The sequence below is a fragment of the Mytilus edulis genome, chromosome 8, assembly GCF_963676685.1.
Source record: "Mytilus edulis chromosome 8, xbMytEdul2.2, whole genome shotgun sequence".
Lineage (NCBI taxonomy): Eukaryota > Metazoa > Mollusca > Bivalvia > Mytilida > Mytilidae > Mytilus > Mytilus edulis.
Window position 1 is genome coordinate 68,625,397 of NC_092351.1, and position 23,215 is coordinate 68,648,611.

General features: G+C 33.8%; 1 protein-coding gene across 13 annotated transcripts in view; it reads right to left on the bottom strand.

The window, feature by feature from the left end:
* Nucleotides 1-23,215, bottom strand: part of LOC139486839 (protein furry-like) — a 380,646-nt gene that overhangs the window by 208,833 nt on the left and 148,598 nt on the right. For all 13 annotated transcript variants that reach the window (XR_011655645.1, XR_011655644.1, XR_011655643.1 and 10 more), the window contains 4 exons: nt 19,812-19,888; nt 16,018-16,174; nt 10,942-11,042; nt 239-415 (listed from right to left, as the gene is read on the bottom strand). Coding sequence is in view for 10 of the 13 variants with exons in the window: in XM_071271853.1 (XP_071127954.1) it covers nt 239-415; nt 10,942-11,042; nt 16,018-16,174; nt 19,812-19,888 (512 nt within the window). In the remaining 3 variants the exon portion in view is untranslated. The remainder of the gene's footprint in view (nt 1-238; nt 416-10,941; nt 11,043-16,017; nt 16,175-19,811; nt 19,889-23,215) is intronic.

Genomic DNA, 23,215 nt, shown 5'->3' on the forward strand with positions numbered 1-23,215 from the left:
TAACACATAGCTGAGAGGGTGATAGAGCAGATTGATACCCCTCGAATAAAGCATCGTCAACCTTGGCTTTGCCGCTGTTGACAATGTTTTCTTGGGATAACAATCTGTTTTTAATAAAGTGTCATACATTTCTCTACCAGATATGAGGCCTTTTTAAAAGGGATTTTTCCAGATATTTAGATCAAATCAATAACAATATTCTTTTTCTAAGCCCGATCCTTGTATGTATAGTACTAACCCAATGCTCCATGAATATCTCTGTCTTCTGCTATCAGTGTTAGTGTATCTGTAATATTACTTCTGTACTGTAATAAAGTTCTGGCAACATTCTCGTTATCTTGGGCAGCTAGTAACATAAGATTCTCTAACAGTTTCTTACAGTGTTCATAAACTAAAGCTCTCATGTGATCTAGACCTAAAAATACAAACAATTTAAATGACATCAGGGGTTGAAGTCATAAAACTTTGCTCAGTGCTTGGAGCACAAAAATCATGCTCGAAACATGAAATGCAGTATTTTGATTGGTTGATTCTTGAGTCTGAGTACAAAAATCATGCTAGAAAGTTTTATGACTGAAAGGCAAGGTGTGCATCATTGAGACAGTATAACAGACATAATTGAGACAGTATAGCAGACTACATTGAGACAGACAGTATAACAGACATCATTGAGACAGTATAGCAGACTACATTGAGACAGACAGTATAACAGACATCATTGAGACAGTATAGCAGACTACATTGAGACAGACAGTATAACAGACATCATTGAGACAGTATAGCAGACTACATTGAGACAGACAGTATAACAGACATCATTGAGACAGTATAGCAGACTACATTGAGACAGACAGTATAACAGACATCATTGAGACAATATAACAGACATCATTGAGACAGTATAACATACATCATTTAGACAGTACATGTATAACAGACATCATTGAGACAGACAGTATAACAGACATCATTGAGACAGTATAACATACATCATTGAGACAGTAAAACAGAAATCATTGAGAAAGTATAACAGACATCATTTAGACAGTATAACAGACATCATTAAGACAGTTTAACAGACATCATTGAGACAGAATAACAGACATCATTGTGACAGTATAACAGACATCATTGAGACAGACAATATAACAGACACCATTGAGACAGTATAACAGACATCATTGAGACAGTATAACATACATCATTGAGACAGTATAACAGACATTATTGAGGCAGTATAACAGACATCATTGAGAGAGTATAACAGACATCATTGAGAGAGTATGACAGACATCATTGAGAGAGTATAACAGATATCATTGAGACAGTATAACAGACATTATTGAGAAAGTATAACAGACATCATTGAGACAGTATAACAGACATCATTGAGAGAGTATAACAGACATCATTAAGACAGTATAACACACATATTTAAGACAGTATAACATACATCATTGATACAGACAGTATAACACATCATTGAGACAGTATTACAGACATCATTGAGACAGTATAACAGACATCATTGAGACAGTACAACTGACATCATTGAGACAGTATAATATACATCATTGAGACAGTAAAACAGACATCATTGAGACAGTATAACAAACAACATTGAGACAGTATAACAGACATCATTGAGACAGTATAACAGACATCCTTGACACATACAGTATAACAGACATCATTGAGACAGTATAACAGACATCAATGAGACAGTATAACAGACATTATTGAGAAAGTATAACAGACATCATTGAGACAGTATAACAGACATCATTGAGAGAGTATAACAGACATCATTAAGACAGTATAACACACATATTTGAGACAGTATAACAGATATCATTGATACAGACAGTATAACACATCATTGAGACAGTATTACAGACATCATTGAGACAGTATAACAGACATCATTGAGACAGTACAACAGACATCATTGAGACAGTATAATATACATCATTGAGACAGTAAAACAGACATCATTGAGACAGTATAACAAACAACATTGAGACAGTATAACAGACATCATTGAGACAGTGTAACAGGCATCATTGAGACAGTATAACAGCTAGACATCATTGAGACAGTAAAACAGACATCTAAGATATTCTTTTTAACCTATAAAAGTTTCCAAACCAAAGGGAGCACACAAAATTGGTGTAAATAGAGAATATATATATATATATAGAGTCTATAAGAATCTACCAACCAGTAAACTTAATAGGTATTGGATCATCAAAATTGACAATACTACACAAACAGGAAAAATTATATGAGTCTGAAAGAAAGTGTATAAAAACACTGGGTGTCCTCCATCCAGATGGAATCAATAGAAAGAAATAATTAAATTTACAGTCTAGTGTTTAATTAAAATTATATTTATTATAATTGGAGTTTATTATGAACTTGTCACCTCACTCTATTGGGTAGTTAATTATCTTTGCACACGGTCTATGATGTCACAGTGCACATTCCTTTCTTATCTATATTGCTACGTCATTACTTCTCACGATATTGGTGTATGATATCTGATGCAAGGAATACATGAACTTCTATTGTTTTGGTCAGCTTTTTGGTCAGGGTTTTGACCTGAAACTGTGTACTTTGTTTATTTATACATCAAGAAGGACTTCTTCATATAGAATAACTTTGAGTTTAGTCTGATGTTAATATAATTGGACAAATTATCAGTGTAAAACGTTCGTCTCGTTATGGGTCCTAAAAGAAGGGATACCAGGAAAAGGACACGTGGTCCAGAACTAGATCCTAATAATCCGAATAATTGGACATCAACAGAGCTGAAAGAGAAATTAGCTTTGCTAGGGATTAAAATATCCGAAAACTTCACTAATAAACAATTGAAGCGTATTTTCTTGGATAATAAAAAAAGTAGTCCGGAAAGTTCTGACAATGGAAATACTGAAATTAACAACATCAGTGCTACTGTAAATACGTCTTTATCACCAAATTTAGAAGATGATGTTATTCTATCACCTACAAATACTCAAAATGCCGAATTTTCTAGCTTAATTCCGATAGCATCTACATCGCGGATGAATACAGTGGAACCCACGCCTTTACCAGCAGTAGGTGCTTCTGCGCATCAAAACCACGCATTTCCGCCCAGGACTGATCTCAACACGCTTGACTATGCTCTTGTTAACAACACTTTGCAATTATGTCAGCAAGTTATTGCCGGTGTTCCAAAACAGACTAATAATAAATTCAACTTGCATTCCGCCATGAACTTTAACCCCGGGCCTGGATCAACTTTACCCGTTAACCAAAACACTTTTGGTGTTCAAAACCCTACGTTGGGAGAATTTACACAAACAAACCCCAATCAGATGAATTTTCCGAACAGTTTTGCATCACAAGTTCCTATCTTCTCCATGCAAAACCAACACATGCAAATGACAAAACATGGATATCCTGCCACATCATTTTCTGGAGTTGATATGGTTTCTCCAGAGATTCGCACCAAAATAATCTCAGGTAAAGACATAAACTTAAACATTCTTCTACTTCCAAACTATGAAACACCCAACCAGCAAAAGTTTAAGGAAAATGATGACCGATTAAAACGGAATTTAACTTTAGACGAATTCATTATAGCTTTTGGAAGATTCAAAAAAATTATGTGTCAAGTTTTTCCAAACAGGGCAGAGGAATTGGATTGCTACCTATCACACATAATTGAAACCGCAAATGTGTGGCCAGGAAAATTTTTTGAATACCATAAAATGTTTAGCGCAAAATGTTCAATCATGTTACAAGAACACAATATAAAAATTGACTGGTCAAGGGGTGATTTAGAATTGAGACAAATGGTTTGTGCTGGATCTACAGTTAATATGTGCAATTTCTGTTCTTCAACACTTCACAAATCATCTATGTGTGGGAATAACAGGGGATATCAAAATTCTAAAACTCAACCTACACAGGATAAATATGGAAGAGATATTGTGGTGCATGATGGAATGCAAATCTGTAATAATTTTAATCAACCCAAAGGTTGTGTCAAACCTTATTGCCGATATGCTCACGTGTGTAAAATCTGCAAGAAAACCCATGGAAAGTTTGAATGTTCCACTAATAAATCTATGCCAGGAACCCAACAGGAACATAACAAATCATTCCCAGTTAGACAGCCCAACAGTAAATCAAAATGACTAGATTCTATTGATACAACAGATGTCCCGTCAACACCTATAAACATTGATCAATTAGAAAGGGAACTTTTAAATCATCCAGATAGGCATTTCGTGAACTTTTTATGTAACAGCCTTCGTTATGGATTTGATATGTTAGTTTCAGATGTAAATTTACCTATTTATGAATGTAAAAATTCTTTAACTGCCAGGAAAAATCCTGAAGTAGTCACAAATTTGTTACAACAGGAGGTTGACAAAGGTTTTTTAAAGGGCCCTTTTTCTCAACCGCCTTTTTTAAGTTATAGAGTAAGTCCATTGGGTATTGCTACACACAAATATTCCAAAAAACAAAGGCTTATAATTGATTTATCATCTCCTCATAATTTAGATGAGCACTACAGTGTTAACGATTTAATAGATAAAGACCTATGTTCCTTGACATACATTAAAATTGATGATGCTATTAATGCAATTCAAAGATATGGTTCTAAGTCCCTTTGTTGTAAGGTGGACATCTCAGATGCGTTCAAACAACTTCCGATTAAAAAAGAACAGTGGCATCTCTTTTGTGTCAAGTGGAATGGTCAGTACTATCATTACGTTCGTTTACCTTTTGGGTGTCGCTCTAGTCCCCGTCTGTTCGACTCTTTATCTACAAGTGTGTGCTGGATAGCTCAGAACAATTATGATATTAAAGTCATTTTCCATCTTTTAGATGACTTTTTAACTGTAGACAAACCTTCTGATTGTGGAGAAAGAACAATGGCATTGTTAAGCCTTATTTTTAACAAACTTAATATTCCTTTGTCAAGTAAGAAGACTGTTGGACCAGTTTGCGAACTAGAATACCTAGGCATTATTTTGGACACAATTAATATGCAGGCTAGACTTCCGTTAGACAAGGTTGAGAGAATCACACAATTTATAAGTTTTGTTTTAGATAAAAAATCTTGTACGCGTAGAGAACTCGAACAATTACTTGGACATCTTAACTTTGCTACTAGAGTAATTTTGCCAGGTCGAGCCTTTGTTACTTACCTATATAGACTGATGTGTTCTGTCAAAGAGAGCCACCATTATGTCCATTTAAATAAAGAGTGTAAATCTGATTTAACAATGTGGCTACAATTTTTGTCAACGTGGAATGGAATTAACATGTTCTATGAATCTCATTTAACATCTGCAGCTGACATGCATTTATTTACGGATGCTTCGTCTACCATTGGTTTTGGAGGTTTTTATCAAGGAAAATGGTTTTGTGACACTTGGCCTACAGACCTCCCAACTATTTCGGATAAAGCTCTATCTATTGCCTTTTTGGAGTTATATCCTATCGTGGTATCAGCTGTTTTATGGGGAAAAGGATGGTATAAAAAGGTCGGTCAAAAGATCCAATAATCATGAAACTGATGAGACGTCTTGTTATGTGTGCAGCAAAATTTAACTTTGCATTTTACAGCGAACATGTGCCTGGAAAATTGAACTTAATCGCTGACTCTTTATCTCGTTTACAGATGAACAAATTTCATCAGTTAGCACCAGAGGCAGAGAAAGCAGCAACTCCTTGTCCAACCCTGGAAGAGATTATTTGGACATCGCAGTAGAAAATTTACAAACTTTCGCTGTTGCAGATTCAACTAAAGCTTTGTACAACGTGGGATATGAACATTATCTTAAGTTCTTACAATTACAAGGATCAACTTGGTCAACTTTCCAGTTACCACCAGTTTCTGAGAACTTGTTGATGCGTTTCATAGCCTATTGCGAATCTAATAAACATCTGAGATATTCCACCATTAAATCCTACCTATGTGGTATACGTTTCTATTACTTACTTAAAGGGGGTGTTAATCCATTAGAGAATTTTGTTGGTAAACCATTGCCAAAATTAAAATCAGTATTAGTAGGTTTGAAAAAGAAACATGCCATTATGCCTAAGAGAATTCGTTTACCCATAACATTTGATATTTTATACAAAATGTGTTTTTTACTACGCAATTGTATTTTTGATAGTTATACAGATGTTTTAATAGAAGCTGCATGTGTAACAGCTTTTTTCGGGTTTTTAAGATGTGGTGAATTTTCTGTTAATGATACAAAAAAATTTGATCATGAATCAAATTTATGTCTGAGTGATGTTCAAATAACAAATGATTGTATTTTTGTGCATCTTAAGAAATCAAAGACTGATCCTTTTAGGTATGGTATTACTATTCCTTTGTTCAAAAACAATACAGATATATGTCCTGTAGTAGTACTTCAAAAATACTATAGACTCAGAATGAGTATTTTTAGCAATTCTGAGTCCTTTTTTATTACTAATAAAGGTGATCCATTGTCAAGAAATTTTTTCATTTCTCATGTTAAATGTACATTAGACAAATTAGGATTATCCAGCGAAAAGTATAATGGTCATTCATTCAGAAGTGGTGCTGCAACTACTGCACACAAAGCACGACTGGAAGATCATCTTATTCAAACTTTGGGACGATGGTCCTCAGATTGTTATACCAAATATATTCATACCTCTCCAGATGTACTTAGACAAGCTCAAATTCAAATGACCTCTACTTTGAACAATTAAAATTTGTACTGACAGCAAGGAGTGAATTGATTTTTATCCTTCTCATTATTTCAACTTGGGGCTACAGCTGCAAGCATCTGTATTTGGCTATTTCGATACAAAATTTTTAGTCAATCTATGAAAAATTATCTCAATTCCAAGTTTCAAGATTTAGTTAGAGTTATCTCCCTTTGCATATGGAGATAGAACATTATACATTATTGGTTTTTAATTGCAGTTGTATAAGTCCCCAGTTGCCATATTGTAAATAAATGCATATACTTTTAGATTCTTGAATAAATAATAGTTTAGTACTTAGTCTTTATATATATTAATATACTTCTCATCACACTTACAGTTTATTACAAACTTCAGACATTTGTCCTTTAGAAATTGAGATTTGGGTTTATGCTTATGAGACAGCAACTCAAGGCATTATTATAATTTCTGTGTTGGAGAGTTTATGGGTGAACTAGAGACATTAATTTGGTATTAGATAAACCACTTATAATAAATCAAGAACAAGTGAAGTCATAAATATTATTATATTCAGGATTTTGGATTAAAATCAATTGACCAAAACTTACCTGTATTATTAGTGATCTATGTTTACACCTTATACATTATATCTCATTATTGTTAAAACTTTTGTCACCGAAGAAGGCCATTTGTTGAGCCGAAATATTTGCAATTATTGTATAATTTATATCATCTGTTCAGTTTTTCCATCTTTGTGCAATGATATTCAACACTTTTTAGTGTTTTGTTTTCCATCTATTTATCGGTATTGTTACACAATCTTTCAGACTCATATATATATATATATATATATACGAGTCTAAATTGAAAACTACCTTCAAACCTATGATTGCGTTAGATAAAAACTGCAATTTTTATACGTGTGCATGTAAAACAAATTTCGTTGTAGAAGGGTCTAAAAACAGCACAAACAACATTTTCCAAAAGACCAAAAAAGTGAAAAAGTATATTTAAACAAAACGCATTTGACTAACAGGTCGAACAACTGATGTTCTTTAACCTTGTGTCAAAATTTCATAGATTTTTATTTACTTAAACTAAAGTTATAGTGCGAAAACTAAGAACATGCTTATTTTGGCCCTTTTTGGCCCCTAATTCCTAAAATGTTGGTACCAAAACTCCCAAAATCAATCCCAACCTTCCTTTTGTGGTCATAAACCTTGTGTTAAAATTTCATAGATTTCTATTCACTTTTACTAAAGTTAGAGTGCGAAAAATAAAAGTATTTGAACGACGCCAACATCATACCAATATACGACCAAAAATTTTTGCGGTCGTAAAAAAAGCTGCACAACTTTTATTCCTTTTCTGATGCATAACAAAAAGAATTAATACATAAGAGTAATATACAAAATAAAAATAAAATAAAATTACACCAAAGTCCATTGATGCTTTTGGAGTAATTTCACAACATGAAGTTATACAAATGAAAATACTTAAACCGAATGTATTTCCGTTACATGAACCATTGAAATTAGGATAATATTGCATTAAAATGAATTTTTTAGGTAGGTGGTTTTTTTTTAATTTTCTATTCTAGTGCATTATTGGCATATTTAATGATTTCAATAAGTCAACATGATGACTCTTTAATTGTCAACTGTTATTTGACAATTTGACAGTAGCTCAAAACCTTAACCAGATGCTCCGCAGGACACAGCTTTATACGACCGCTGAGGTTGAACCCTGAACAGTTGGGACAAGTATGGACACAACATTCAAGCTGGATTCAGCTCTAAATTTGGATTGTAATTAAATAATTGACACAGCATAGGTTTCTGACACACAATGAATGTGGTCTAATGAACTTAAAAAAAAATGTTTTGCCTTTGAGCAATTCGCTATGCTGTTAAATATTAAACCTCTCAAAAAAATGTTTGAAGAAATTTTCTTTTTATTTATGAAATCTGAAATGAGAAAAATTGAACACAACCTCAAAGTTATGGTGCGAAAACCAAGAATAATGCTTATTTTGGCCCTTTTTGGCCCCTAATTCCTAAACTGTTGGGACCACAACTCCCACAATCAATCCCAACTTTCCTTTTGTGGTCATAAACCTTGTGTTCAAAGGAGTAGAGTCGGTAAGGACCGATTTTGGCCTCAAATTTCAGTTTCATCCGACGAAAGATTTTGACCACTTTTTAAACACTTAAGTGTCTATTTCATATGATTCAATTAATTTATGTGAAAGATTTTAACTTATTTAGTCATTAAAACCGCTCCGATTCAAGCTCAAATATGAAAAATCTACCAAATATGTGAAAAAATGTCACTTTTCAGATGGTTTTTGTCAAAAACGAAAGTGGCCACATCTGTGTTCATCCTCAATCTTAATATGTTATGTATTATCATCAAATACAACTTCCATTTCAATATTTTGGATGAACACGAATGCGGCCACTTTCGTTTTACACGGAAACCGTCTAAAATTTAACTAAAATGCTGGAATTGTGAAGATTTCAGTAATTTAGCATGACTTATTGGTGCTAGTACCCAATATATGTGCATTGTATTGTCAAAAACAGTCCATATTTATGTAGCAGAACCATTCTACTATCCAATAAATAACTAAAAGTTTACATTTTAACAATTTTGTAAAACTGCTATATTTTGGGGCCGAAAAGGGGTCTTACTGGACCTACTCCTTTCATTGATTTCTATTTACTTATACTAAAGTTATTGTGCGAAAATCAAGAATAATGCTTATTTGGGCCCTTTTTTGGCCCCTAATTCCTTAACAGTTGGAACCAAAACTCCCAAAATCAATTCCAACCTTCCTTTTGTGGTCATAAACCTTGTGTTTAAATTTCATAAATTTCTATTTACTTAAACTAAAGTTATAGTGCAAAAACCAAAAGTATTCGGACAAGACGACGCTGACACCAGCGAGATACCAATATACGACCAAAAAGTTTTCAATTTTTGCGGTCGTATAAAAATGGTAAATGTTGGGTATGAGAATTGCCCTCCTCAGATTTTCTCAATTTATAAAAGTTGTTTTTTTAAATATTAAGACAATTGCAATTTACCCTTATGTTCTATTTTTAGCCATATTGGTCATCTTGGTTGGCAGGCTGGGTCTTCAAACACATTTTCAAACTAGATACCAAAATGATGATTGTGGTCAAGGTTGGTGAAATTTTGCTGAGTAATAGTAGGTCCAAAAAGAATTTTTTTGTCAAAGTTAACGACAACATACAAAGACTGAAGTGACGAGAAAAGCTCACCTGGCTCTTGGAGCGAGATGAGCTAAATAACAAACATAATTTGATCAAAATTATAAAACACATTTATAAATATTTAAATTGATCTCAGAACAGACTATATATATCCATACCCATACATATGGAGTTGTTTGTGCCTTACCAATCTAAGCAAGAGTTGTGTCCCTTTGTCTCTCAAACTTCATGTTTTCATTTGAAGCAAACCAGGAATATTTCTCTGGTCCAACTGACTTCAAGATAACAGCTTTTTTCCATATGGCTAAAATTATCTTTTTAAATGACTAACTGCACATTTATTCTTGCAATAAAGTTTGATCCTTTATGGCCAAGTAAATGCAGAGAAAAATGAAAATAAAATTTATGACGAAGCCAATTAAAATTTATTGATAGATTTTCATCCCCGCCTGCCCCGTTTTTTTTTATTTTTAGAAATTTACGATTTTCGGATTTTGTTCATTTCTGTTCCCAGTAACCATAAAAAATTTTGGTTTCCTTCAAAACTTCCTGTTTCAAATTTTGATTTTTGTATTTTATTGAGTAATTTAAAATGATTCTGCATAACAAAATCATTTACCGAGAATAGAGAATGATTACATGAAGGACATGAAATAATCGGGTTACAAGTAAAACGCTGTGTCCAAGAACGCAAATCGCGGCATGACACAAATTTCTCTTATTAGAAAACCGGTGATGTTTTTATGGATAAAATCACTTTGTGGCAGGAATCTTGGACTGTGAATTATTCCCAATTATATCCAAATAACAAGAATTGTACATTACCAGCTATAAATTGGGTAATTTATATTGCCTATGCCTGGATTAAAGTGGCACAGTCTTTCAGAAGTTAAAATATTTTTTTTTTTTTCTTTTTTTTAGAAAAGTGCAATGAGGCAAGGGATGTTTAAAATAGCACCACATTGGTCATTTGGAAGTGGGTCTAACCACTTACCTAAAAATATAAGATGTAACATCAATGGAAGATGTGCAGACCAGTCGATCTCCAAACCATCCAACACCAAATCTGTCAGAAACATCACTGCCATGTTACTTCTGAAAACATAAATCATTGGATATATTCATCATCAACAATAAAGCACCCTCAGTTAGGAATTTTGCAAAAAGAATCTTTAAGGGAGATCAGGTTTCTTCCACCTAGTGGAGTGACCAAGGCAACAAATTTTCAACTTTAATAGATCAAGCTAAAATATGGTTTTTGGTTAAGAGAAATGTTTAAACTTAAAATATTGCCAGTTCATAGAATTGAAAAATGGTGCAAATTTGTAAAATTTGAGGTCAAAGTATGGTAGTAGATTTTTTTTACTAGCAATAAAATGTTCAAATGGGGCTATAAAAATTCAGAAAATAAAATCTGAATTGTGAAATAGGCAAAAGACTGCCCCTTAAACAAAAGAATAAACAATAGCAGTTCATTTTTGAATCATTTTAAAAAAAACTGTATTCACCAAATGCTATTTTGTTAGTGAAATTTAAGTGGACAACAAGACAAATACAAAGAAGAAACAGAAAATGGCTTTCAATTTATATTTACCACAATAAAGTTTAGAATGGAAATGGGGAATGTGTCAAAGAGACAACAACCCGACCACAGAGCAGACAACAGCAGAAGGTCACCAACAGGTCTTCAATGCAACGAGAAATTCTCGCAACCGGAGGCGTCCTTCAGCTGGCCCCTAAACAAATATATACTGTTTCAGTGATAATGAACACCATACTAAACTCCAAATTGTATAAATAGATTAAAAAAAACAATTCTAATTTGGTTTCTTCAAAAAAAGAATAGAAGTAAATTTTGTTTCTGCTTATTTAATTCTGTTGCTAACAGCAAATATTCCATAAAATTGCTGAATAAAAATATAGGTTAGCATAACTTTTTCTGTTGAGAACATTGAGATTGTTTGGGCAGGAATTTTGAGATCAGCAGTTTTTGCAGTTTATTTCTATCTTCAATAATATCTAAGATAATAACAAATAAACTGCTATGCCAAGTGCAGCTGGAAATGACCTCAGAGGTGCAACCCTGAACAGTTGAGGCTAAAAAGACACAATATTTTAACTTGATACAGGTCTTCATTTGGATTGTTTTTAAATATTTGACACGTACATTACCGGTATATGTTTCTGACACAGAATAAATGTAGTCAAAGAACTAAAAATTGGTTATATGATTTGAACTTATATTCAATTGAATAGATTGTAGATTTGGTCTGGTTGTTGTATCTTTGACACATTTTCCATAAGGAAGATAATCAGTCAGTGGAGCAATGTATTAATTATTACCTGTGGAAGTCAGGAGTAGGATGAAGATTCTCAGGAAAATAATTAGTCAGTGGAGCAAAGTATTTATTATTACCTGTGGAAGCCGCATTGGAGCAAAGTTTTAATTATTACCTGTGGAAGCCAGGAGTAGGATGGAGATTCTCAGGAAGATAATTAGTCAGTGGAGCAAAGTATTAATTATTACCTGTGGAAGCCAGGAGTAGGATGGAGATTCTCAGGAAGATAACCAGTCAGTGGAGCAAAGTACTAATTATTACTTGTGGAAGTCAGGAGTAGGATGAAGATTCTCAGGAAGATAACCAGTCAGTGGAGCAAAGTATTAATTATTACCTGTGGAAGCCAGGAGTAGGATGGAGATTCTCAGGAAGATAACCAGTCAGTGGAGCAAAGTACTAATTATTACCTGTGGAAGCCAGGAGTAGGATGGAGATTCTCAGGAAGATAACCAGTCAGTGGAGCAAAGTATTAATTATTACCTGTAGAAGCCAGGAGTAGGATGGAGATTCTCAGGAAGATAACCAGTCAGTGGAGCAAAGTATTAATTATTACCTGTGGAAGTCAGAAGTAGGATGGAGATTCTCAGGAAGATAACCAGTCAGTGGAGCAAAGTTTTAATTATTACCTGTAGAAGCCAGGAGTAGGATGGAGATTCTCAGGAAGATAACCAGTCAGTGGAGCAAAGTATTAATTATTACCTGTGGAAGCCAGGAGTAGGATGGAGATTCTCAGGAAGATAACCAGTCAGTGGAGCAAAGTTTTAATTATTACCTGTAGAAGCCAGGAGTAGGATGGAGATTCTCAGGAAGATAACCAGTCAGTGGAGCAAAGTATTAATTATTACCTGTGGAAGTCAGAAGTAGGATGGAGATTCTCAGGAAGATAACCAGTCAGTGGAGCAAAGTATTAATTATTACCTGTGGAAGCCAGGAGTAGGATGGAGATTCTCAGGAAGATAACCAGTCAGTGGAGCAAAGTTTTAATTATTACCTGTAGAAGCCAGGAGTAGGATGGAGATTCTCAGGAAGATAACCAGTCAGTGGAGCAAAGTATTAATTATTACCTGTGGAAGTCAGAAGTAGGATGGAGATTCTCAGGAAGATAACCAGTCAGTGGAGCAATGTATTAATTATTACTTGTGGAAGTCAGGAGTAGGATGAAGATTCTCAGGAAAATAATTAGTCAGTGGAGCAAAGTATTAATTATTACCTGTGGAAGCCGCATTGGAGCAAAGTTTTAATTATTACCTGTAGAAGCCAGGAGTAGGATGGAGATTCTCAGGAAGATAACCAGTCAGTGGAGCAAAGTATTAATTATTACCTGTGGAAGCCAGGAGTAGGATGGAGATTCTCAGGAAGATAATCAGTCAGTGGAGCAAAGTACTAATTATTACCTGTGGAAGCCAGGAGTAGGATGGAGATTCCAAGAAAGGTAATCAGTCATTGGAACAAAGTTTTAATTATTACCTGTGGAAGCCAGGAGTAGGATGGAGATTCTCAGGAAGATAATCAGTCAGTGGAGCAAAGTTTTAATTATTACCTGTAGAAGCCAGGAGTAGGATGGAGATTCTCAGGAAGATAATCAGTCAGTGGAGCAAAGTATTAATTATTACCTGTGGAAGCCAGGAGTAGGATGGAGATTCTCAGGAAGATAATCAGTCATTGGAGCAAAGTTTTAATTATTACCTGTGGAAGCCAGGAGTAGGATGGAGATTCTCAGGAAGATAATCAGTCAGTGGAGCAAAGTTTTAATTATTACCTTTGGAAGTCAGGAGTAGGATGGAGATTCTCAGGAAGATAATCAGTCAGTGGAGCAAAGTATCAATTATTACCTGTGGAAGCCAGGAGTAGGATGGAGATTCTCAGGAAGATAATCAGTCAGTGGAGCAAAGTATTAATTATTACCTGTGGAAGCCAGGAGTAGGATGGAGATTCCAAGAAAGATAATCAGTCATTGGAGCAAAGTTTTAATTATTACCTGTGGAAGCCAGGAGTAGGATGGAGATTCTCAGGAAGATAATCAGTCATTGGAGCAAAGTACTAATTATTACCTGTGGAAGCCGGGAGTAGGATTGAGATTCCCAGAAAGATAATCAGTCATTGGAGCAAAGTTTTAATTATTACCTGTGGAAGCCAGGAGTAGGATGAAGATTCTCAGGAAAATAATTAGTCAGTGGAGCAAAGTACTAATTATTACCTTTGGAAGTCAGGAATAGGATGGAGATTCTCAGGAAGATAATCAGTCAGTGGAGCAAAGTATTAATTATTACCTTTGGAAGTCAGGAATAGGATGGAGATTCTCAGGAAGATAATCAGTCAGTGGAGCAAAGTATTAATTATTACCTGTGGAAGCCAGGAGTAGGATGGAGATTCTCAGGAAGATAATCAGTCAGTGGAGCAAAGTATTAATTATTACCTGTGGAAGCCAGGAGTAGGATGGAGATTCTCAGGAAGATAACCAGTCAGTGGAGCAAAGTATTAATTATTACATGTAGAAGCCAAAGAGTAGGATGGAGATTCTCAGGAAAATAATTAGTCAGTGGAGCAAAGTACTAATTATTACCTTTGGAAGTCAGGAATAGGATGAAGATTCTCAGGAAAATAATTAGTCAGTGGAGCAAAGTACTAATTATTACCTTTGGAAGTCAGGAATAGGATGGAGATTCTCAGGAAGATAATCAGTCAGTGGAGCAAAGTATTAATTATAACCTTTGGAAGTCAGGAATAGGATGGAGATTCTCAGGAAGATAATCAGTCAGTGGAGCAAAGTATTAATTATTACCTTTGGAAGTCAGGAATAGGATGGAGATTCTCAGGAAGAAAATTAGTCAGTGGAGCAAAGTATTAATTATTACATGTAGAAGCCAAAGAGTAGGATGGAGATTCTCAGGAAGATAATCAGTCAGTGGAGCAAAGTTTTAATTATTACCTGTGGAAGCCAGGAGTAGGATGGAGATTCTCAGGAAGATAATCAGTCAGTTAAGCCAAGTTTAAATTATTACATGTGGAAGCCAGGAGTGGGATGGAGATTCTCAGGACGATAATAAGTCAGTTAAGCAAAGTTTAAATTATAACATGTGGAAGCCAGAAGTAGGATGGACATTCTCAGGAAGATAATCAGTCAGTGAAGCAAAGTATTAAATATTACCTGTGGAAGCTGGTAGTAGGATGAGATTCTCAGGAAGATAATCAGTCAGTGGAGCAAAGTATTAATTTTTACCAGTGAAAGCCAGGAGTAGGATGGAGATTCTCAGGAAGATAATCAGTCAGTGGAGCAAAGTATTAATTATTACCTGTGGAAGCCAGGAGTAGAATGGAGATTCTCAGGAAGATAATCGGTCAGTGGAGCAAAGTTTTAATTATTACCTGTGGAAGCCAGGAGTAGGATGGAGATTCCCAGGAAGATAATTAGTCAGTGGAGCAAAGTTTTAATTATTACCTGTGGAAGCCAGGAAAAGGATGGAGATTCCAAGAAAGATAATCAGTCATTGGAGCAAAGTTGTAATTATTACCTGTGGAAGCCATGAGTAGGATGGAGATTCTCAGGAAGATAATCAGTCAGTGGAACAAAGTACTAATTTTTACCTGTGGAAGCCAGGAGTAGGATGGAGATTCCAAGAAAGATAATCAGTCATTGGAGCAAAGTTTTAATTATTACCTGTGGAAGCCAGGAGTAGGATGGAGATTCTCAGGAAGATAATCAGTCATTGGAGCAAAGTTTTAATTATTACCTGTGGAAGCCAGGAGTAGGATGGAGATTCTCAGGAAGATAATCAGTCAGTGGAGCAAAGTATCCCCCATAAGCTGGCATTGGTAAAGGATAAGGCTGTGGAGTCTCACTTCTCCTCATCTCCCTCGCTGGGGAAGCCATAAGTAGGTCAACATCATCTAAAAAACATAAGTTTGATCATTTCTATCATTATTACTTCAGAAATATAACAATATAATTGAGAATGGAAATGTAAAGAGACTACGTTTATGTGTTGTATCTTATGTTCTAGTGTTCTTGTTAGAATCTGATAGCAGAGTGATACAGTCAAGTAAAGAGGCTACTTTTGTGTATAGCATTCTAGTGTTCTAGATAGAAAGCCTGAAAGCAGAGTGACTACGTCAAGAGAGGGGGCTACTTTTGTGTATTGCATCTAGTGTTCTTGTTAAAATCTGAGAGCAGAGTGACACAGTCAAGTAAAGAGGCTACTTTAGTGTGGTTGTGTCTTGTGTTCTAGTTAGAATCTGAGAGCAGAGCAGGTTATTTGACAACCCAGGGGAATTAAAAACCAGATGCTCCGCAGACACAGCTTTATACGACCGCAGAGGTTGAATCCTGAACGGATGGGGCAAGTATGGACACAACATTCAAGCTGGATTCAGCTCTAAATTTGGATTGTTATTAAATAGTTGACCCAGCATAGGTTTCTGACACACAATGAATGTGGTCTAATGAACTTAAAATAATTTTTTTGCCTTTGAGCAATTCACTACGCTGTTGAATATCAATCCTCTCAAAAAAATGTTTGAAGAAATTTTCTTTTTATTTATGAAACCTGAAATGAAAAAAAAAATTAACCACCCACCGTCATATTCACATTGGATTCCAAAAGATATCCGGATACCAAGGAACCGGAAATTTTTTCACCTAATTTCGGTCATTTTACATAACTTAAATGTTGGTGCCCCTTTTCAAAAAAATATTGTCAAAATCTCATTACTGCGGTCCGCAAATAGTAGAAAAGGACCCGTTAGAGCTACGGTTCCGCAGCTATGCCTGAGTATGCTCATACTCGTAGTATCAACGAACTTGTTTCACTGTTGCATCGCATTTACTTCATGATTTATCCTTCCATTTTCCAAAAATCGATCAAGAGAAATTAAGGAAAGGCTACAGTTTAAAATTGAAATGATTTTAATGGCTCAAAACGATAATTTTCTCTGTCATTGCTTAAGTTTCTTTCGATTCTGAAGTCGAAATTCCAACCGGATGTAATGCGACAATACTAAAACGAACAATTCCGGACTCATTTGCGGGATTAGTTTTGTTTATCAAATTCACAGGAAATCATCGGCTTTTTAATATATTGCCTTTAATGGTGTTATAATATTAATGAAAATAGTTGCGCTTGCTTTATTTAGCATGAAATCATTTTAAATTTACGATTTAGTGTCTAATCTGCGGAAAAGAATTTCAAGCATGCGTATTACATAGTAAAAAGCATGTGCGTTAGAAGTGAAAAAATACTTTTTTTTTCTATGTAAATTAAATCAAGTTTTAAATCAGAATTGACATTGCCGTAGCTGGAAAAAAATTAAATAATGAAGACAGTTGTGGAATTTTAATTTATTTACAATTTAGTTCTGAGCTTGTGATCAAAAGTCCGATATGAATTAAAAACACAGGTAAAGAGATTAGCGATCATTAGACAATATTCCCCTGAGGCATAACAAGAGTTATTAGACGGGCCCTCAGGATTATAACACTATACTGCAGTGGCAGTTTTATTGCAGGAAAAGGATAACAAAACAAAAAAAAAGTTCAAAATGGAGATTAAGAAAACCGATCTCAACGAAATGACCGAAATAATTTCTGTAAAAAAAAAAAAAAAAGACCGAAATCCCAACAATTCATATGACTTTTGAGTTTCCAATTCAGTCATGACTGGCATATATGACCGTTTCCGGACCCTTGCCGGATACAGATAAAGATAAAAGATTGGACTCTTTTTGACAGTTAAGTTGACAGTAATATTTGTATAACACTTCTTGTAAACTTTTGTATAATAAATATTGTTAAATTTTATTATTGATTTGTGTCTTTTGTTGGCTACAATTTAAAGGCGATTTCTGGCCGTAACAGTAGTAAAAGTGAATATACATTGTATATTGTAGAAAACAATGATTTAAGTTGATTCAACTACTATTCTGGACAAAGAAAGATAATTCCAATTGAAAATTTCTTGCTATTGCACAATATTGTGCAATTAGATATTTCTTGCTATTGCAAAATACTGTGCAATTGATAATATTTGCTACTGCACAATACTGTGCAATTGAAGATTTCTTGCTATTGGGCAATACTGTGCAATTGAAAATTTCTTGTTATTGCACAATACTGTGCAATTGAAGATTTCTTGCTATTGCTAAATACTGTGCAATTGAAAATTTCTTGCTATTGCACAATACTTAATATAATAATTTTGGATCCTGATTATAACCAACTTGAAAACTGGGCCCATAATCAAAAATCTAAGTACATGTTTAGATTCAGCATATCAAAAAAGCCCAAGAATTCAACTTTTGTTAAAATCAAACTGACTTTAATGTAGACCAATTTGAAAACGGGACGAAAAATTAAGAATCTACATACACAGTTAGATTTGGCATATCAAAGAACCCCAATTAAGTTTAATTTTGCACCCTTTGGGCCCCTTATTTCTAAACTGTTGGGACCAAAACTCCCAAATCATACCCAACCTTCCTTTTATGGTCATAAACCTTGTGTTTAAATTTCATAGATTTCTATTTACACATACTAAATTTATGGTGCAAAAACCAAGAATAATGCTTATTTGGGCCCTTTTTGGCCCCTAATTCCTAAACTGATGGGACCTCAACTCCCAAAATCAATCCCAACTTTCCTTTTGTGGTCATAAACCTTGTGTTTAAATTTCATTGATTTCTATTTACTCATTCTAAAGTTATTGTGGGAAAACCACGAATAATGCTTATTTGGGCCCTTTTTTGGCCCCTAATTCCTAAACAGTTGAAACCAAAACTTCCAAAATCAATCCCAACCTTCCTTTTGTGGTTATCAACCTTGTGTCAAAATTTCATACATTTCTATTTACTTAAACTAAAGTTATAGTGCGAAAACCAAGAAAATGCTTATTTGGGCCCTTTTTGACCCTTATTTCCTAAAATAGTGGGACCAAAACTCCCAAAATCAATCCCAACCTTCCTTTTGTGGTCATAAACCTTGTTAAAATTTCATAGATTTCTATTCACTTTTACTAAGGTAATAGTGCGAAAACTAAAAGTATTTTGGTCATGTTGACATATTTGTAGCTTTTCTTTGCTTTATATTATTGCTGTGTACAGTTTATCTCTATCTATAATGATATTCAAGATAATAACTAAAAGCTGCAAAATTTTCTTAAAATTACCAATTCAGGGGCAGCAACCCAACAACAAGTTGCCCGATTGGTTTGAAAATTTCAAGGCAGAGAGGTCGACCTAATGAAGAGTTTTAATCTAAGCAGATTTGCTCTAAATGCTTTAGTTTCAGAAATATGAGCCAACCAGGTGCTCCACAGAGCACAGCTTTATACAACCGTACTAGAGTTATTGTGCAAAAATCAATTGTTTTTAGATGCTGACGATGACGACGTGGTACTAATATACGACTTTTAGCGTTCATATAAAAACAACAGCTTTATAACATAATCTAGGATACAAGAATTTCTTTATTTGGTAAAACAAGAAAAGAAACTCAAATAAAACTTTTAACATTGAAGTCATTTAAAAAACTTACCCATTAGAAACTGATCCTGTGTTGATTCAGAACTTGAATTACTTCTTAGGGACATCGTGGACTCTGTTAGCAAGGTACTGAGAGTGAAAAAAAAAACATTCATTCACATTCTTAAGACCCTCTATTAAGCTGTTTCAAGTTAGTATTTTATCATAAAATTGAATACAGTTAACTTAATATATTCATTGTGGCATGACTTTAAACATGAAAAGCTTGTAAATTTAACAAATCATTTTTATTCCTCATGGTCTTCAAGATTGATTAAAAAACTTAATAAGAGAAAAAAAAAACTACAATAATTGTAACATTCATGAATTTCTAAAAAGCACTGAATGTAACTTGAAATAGGTAACTGTAAACCTCCAAATATTCAAGACCAAATTATTTTTGCATCTTTCAGATTAGAAAAAATATGTGAATGTGCAACAAAGAACAAAAAACATAATGTAGGTGTGCTTCCCGCTGTAACCTTTAATTCTATATATACATGTATGTATCAAATACAAACATAATAACAATAATATCATAATTCCAATTACAAATTCACATTAAATCATCCGTGAATACACGTCTCTTCTTTAGGCTATAGCGAGAGTCGATGGTCAGAAAAATGACCGCACAGGTTTTAAGTTCAAACAAATGGTCACATGTCATGAATATTCACCCGGTTTTTACAACTCATACAAGACTTTATATATGTTGAACTTGAATCACACCCGGTTTTTACAACTCATATAAGACTTTATATATGTTGAATCACACCTGGTTTTTACAACTCATACAAGACTTTATATATGTTGAATCACACCTGGTTTTTACAACTCATACAAGACTTTATATATGTTGAATCTCATCACATCCGGTTTTTACAACTCATACAAGACTTTATATATGTTGAATCGCACCCGGTTTTTACAACTCATACAAGACTTTATATATGTTGAATCTCATCACATCCGGTTTTTACAACTCATACAAGACTTTATATATGTTGAATCGCACCCGGTTTTTACAACTCATACAAGACTTTATATATGTTGAATCTCATCACATCCGGTTTTTACAACTCATACAAGACTTTATATATGTTGAATCTCATCACATCCGGTTTTTACAACTCATACAAGACTTTATATATGTTGAATTGCACCCGGTTTTTACAACTCATACAAGACTTTATATATGTTGAATCTCATCACATCCGGTTTTTACAACTCATATAAGACTTTATATATGTTGAATCACACCCTGTTTTTACAACTCATACAAGACTTTATATATGTTGTGTTATTCAGAAGGCCCACAGGAGATTTATATAGTTTTAACTGATGAAAACAAAGAGCATTTATTAATATATATATATCAAATTATGAAAGACAAGAGAAGAAAAAAAATCAAAAATGTCATTAATCATTTATATAATGTTTTTTTTTTAATATCTTTCAAAAATTTAGTTATTCCAACCCTTCGTACAGAATGGAATAATTCATCAAAAATTTAATTCTTGCAAAAGGGCTAGAACTGACAAATGAGAAAAGCTAAAATCGTGAAATTTTAACTTAACCTCCATTAAGTAACAGGAAACAAGATATCTTAATTTGAATAAATTTATTCAAACTGTAAATTCAGAAATTATTGCATGCATTAATTATTGCAATTTTGTCATTTCATACTTAAAGGGAAATCACACTATTTAAACTACTAATAATAATTCATTAAAATTTTGCATTTAGACAGATCATACTTATTTCAATATTTTAGGCGGAAAAAAAATTGGGGTCACCGATGTTGTTTTCGAGATATGACGTCATCAAAAAGCAAAGAATTGCGTTATACCGGAATATAGAAATAGCGCTCAAAAATGATAAAAGAAGGCAAAATTATTGAAAAACGATGTTTAACTGGTTTAACTAAAACAGTCAATTGTAACTTTTATCTTATACACATTTATTTTTCTTAGTTTCCTTATTTTTTAAGGCTTTTACATTTCCCGCCATTTTTAATTGCCGTTTATTATAGATTTTTTTTGAAATGAAAAAAATCTACTAATGTTTTTTCTTTCAAACTTCTGCATTAGTTGCAGCTTCAGGGGAGATTTTAAAATCATTAATAAAAAAGGGGGGTCACCGATGTTTTAAATCCGCTACAGTGGAAATAATCTTATTATCAATTTTTGGCGGGAACTATAATTTTCTCTCTTAACGTTATAGAACGACGTTGCTAGCATAGCAGCATTTCTTGCAATGCTTGGAACTATTGGGTTAAAATTATATATTTTTTTTTTATATAATAATATTTTTTTTAAGGTATTTTGATTATTCATTATTAAACATACAGTAATTGTTTATTAAAAAGTACATTAATTGTCAAAGTTGGAGTCATCTAAAAAAAAATTATTGCATTTGTTGTATAGGAAAAACTAATGTGTGCCTCATGCCGTATTAAAGAATTAATTGACGGCTTGCAGATCTAGAATCTTCCACTTCGGAAGATTGAGGGTATCTGGGCTGAAAAGTAACACATTCCATAATGGCATTTAGACTACAAACAGAATAAAAATTCACTAACTTGTCCATTGCATCGGGAAGATAAAACCCGAAATGCCGTGTTTAAAAAGTCACAAACACGGCACTTTTAAAAAAAAGAAGCCCTCAATGACACCGTTTTCGGAAGAAATTTTAAATTGGCTAACATTTCTGTTATTACACAACGTTCCATAATCGACACAAATTAAGTTCGAGTTCCAGTTTTATTTTGATTTCGACTGAATATTTTTTCCAGTAAGATTTCTAGTTTAAGCTCGAGTTACACTTAGAAACTTTTTGAGTTATACTGTTAGATAGAGTAAAAATTCTGGTAAGAGTTTAAATTTTGAGATCCGATGAAATTAAGAGTAAGAATGTGGTTTCTATTTTCTGTTGGTGCACCTCTTTTTGTTTGAATGTATATTCTTTTGGTAAATGCACCTACTTTTGCCAATACTGATTAATGAGGGGGGTAGGACTTTTTTCGGGACGTCGGGATCAAGTGTTTTTAAGCTCAGGATTTCGGGATTGACCCTTTCGGGATCTGGGATTTCTTTTTTCGATGTTCGGGATGTAAGGATTTTTTTTTTAATTCTGGACCTCGGGATTACGGGATCATGACCCCTCTGACCCCCCCCCCCCCCCTCATTAATGATAGTTCATTTGAAAAACATTAATTGAATTTGTGTGCCAATATTTAAGCACTCTCTGATATATCATGTTGGCTATTTTTGTTTAAAGAACCAAAGAATAAAGAGTAAAAAAACTGGATGTCCTTTTAAGTCACGGTCTCCGACAATATCCCTTCAGTATCACTGTCGACAGTGATCACATTGAGTAATCTACACTCGAACCTACATCTGAACTTTTATTACTATT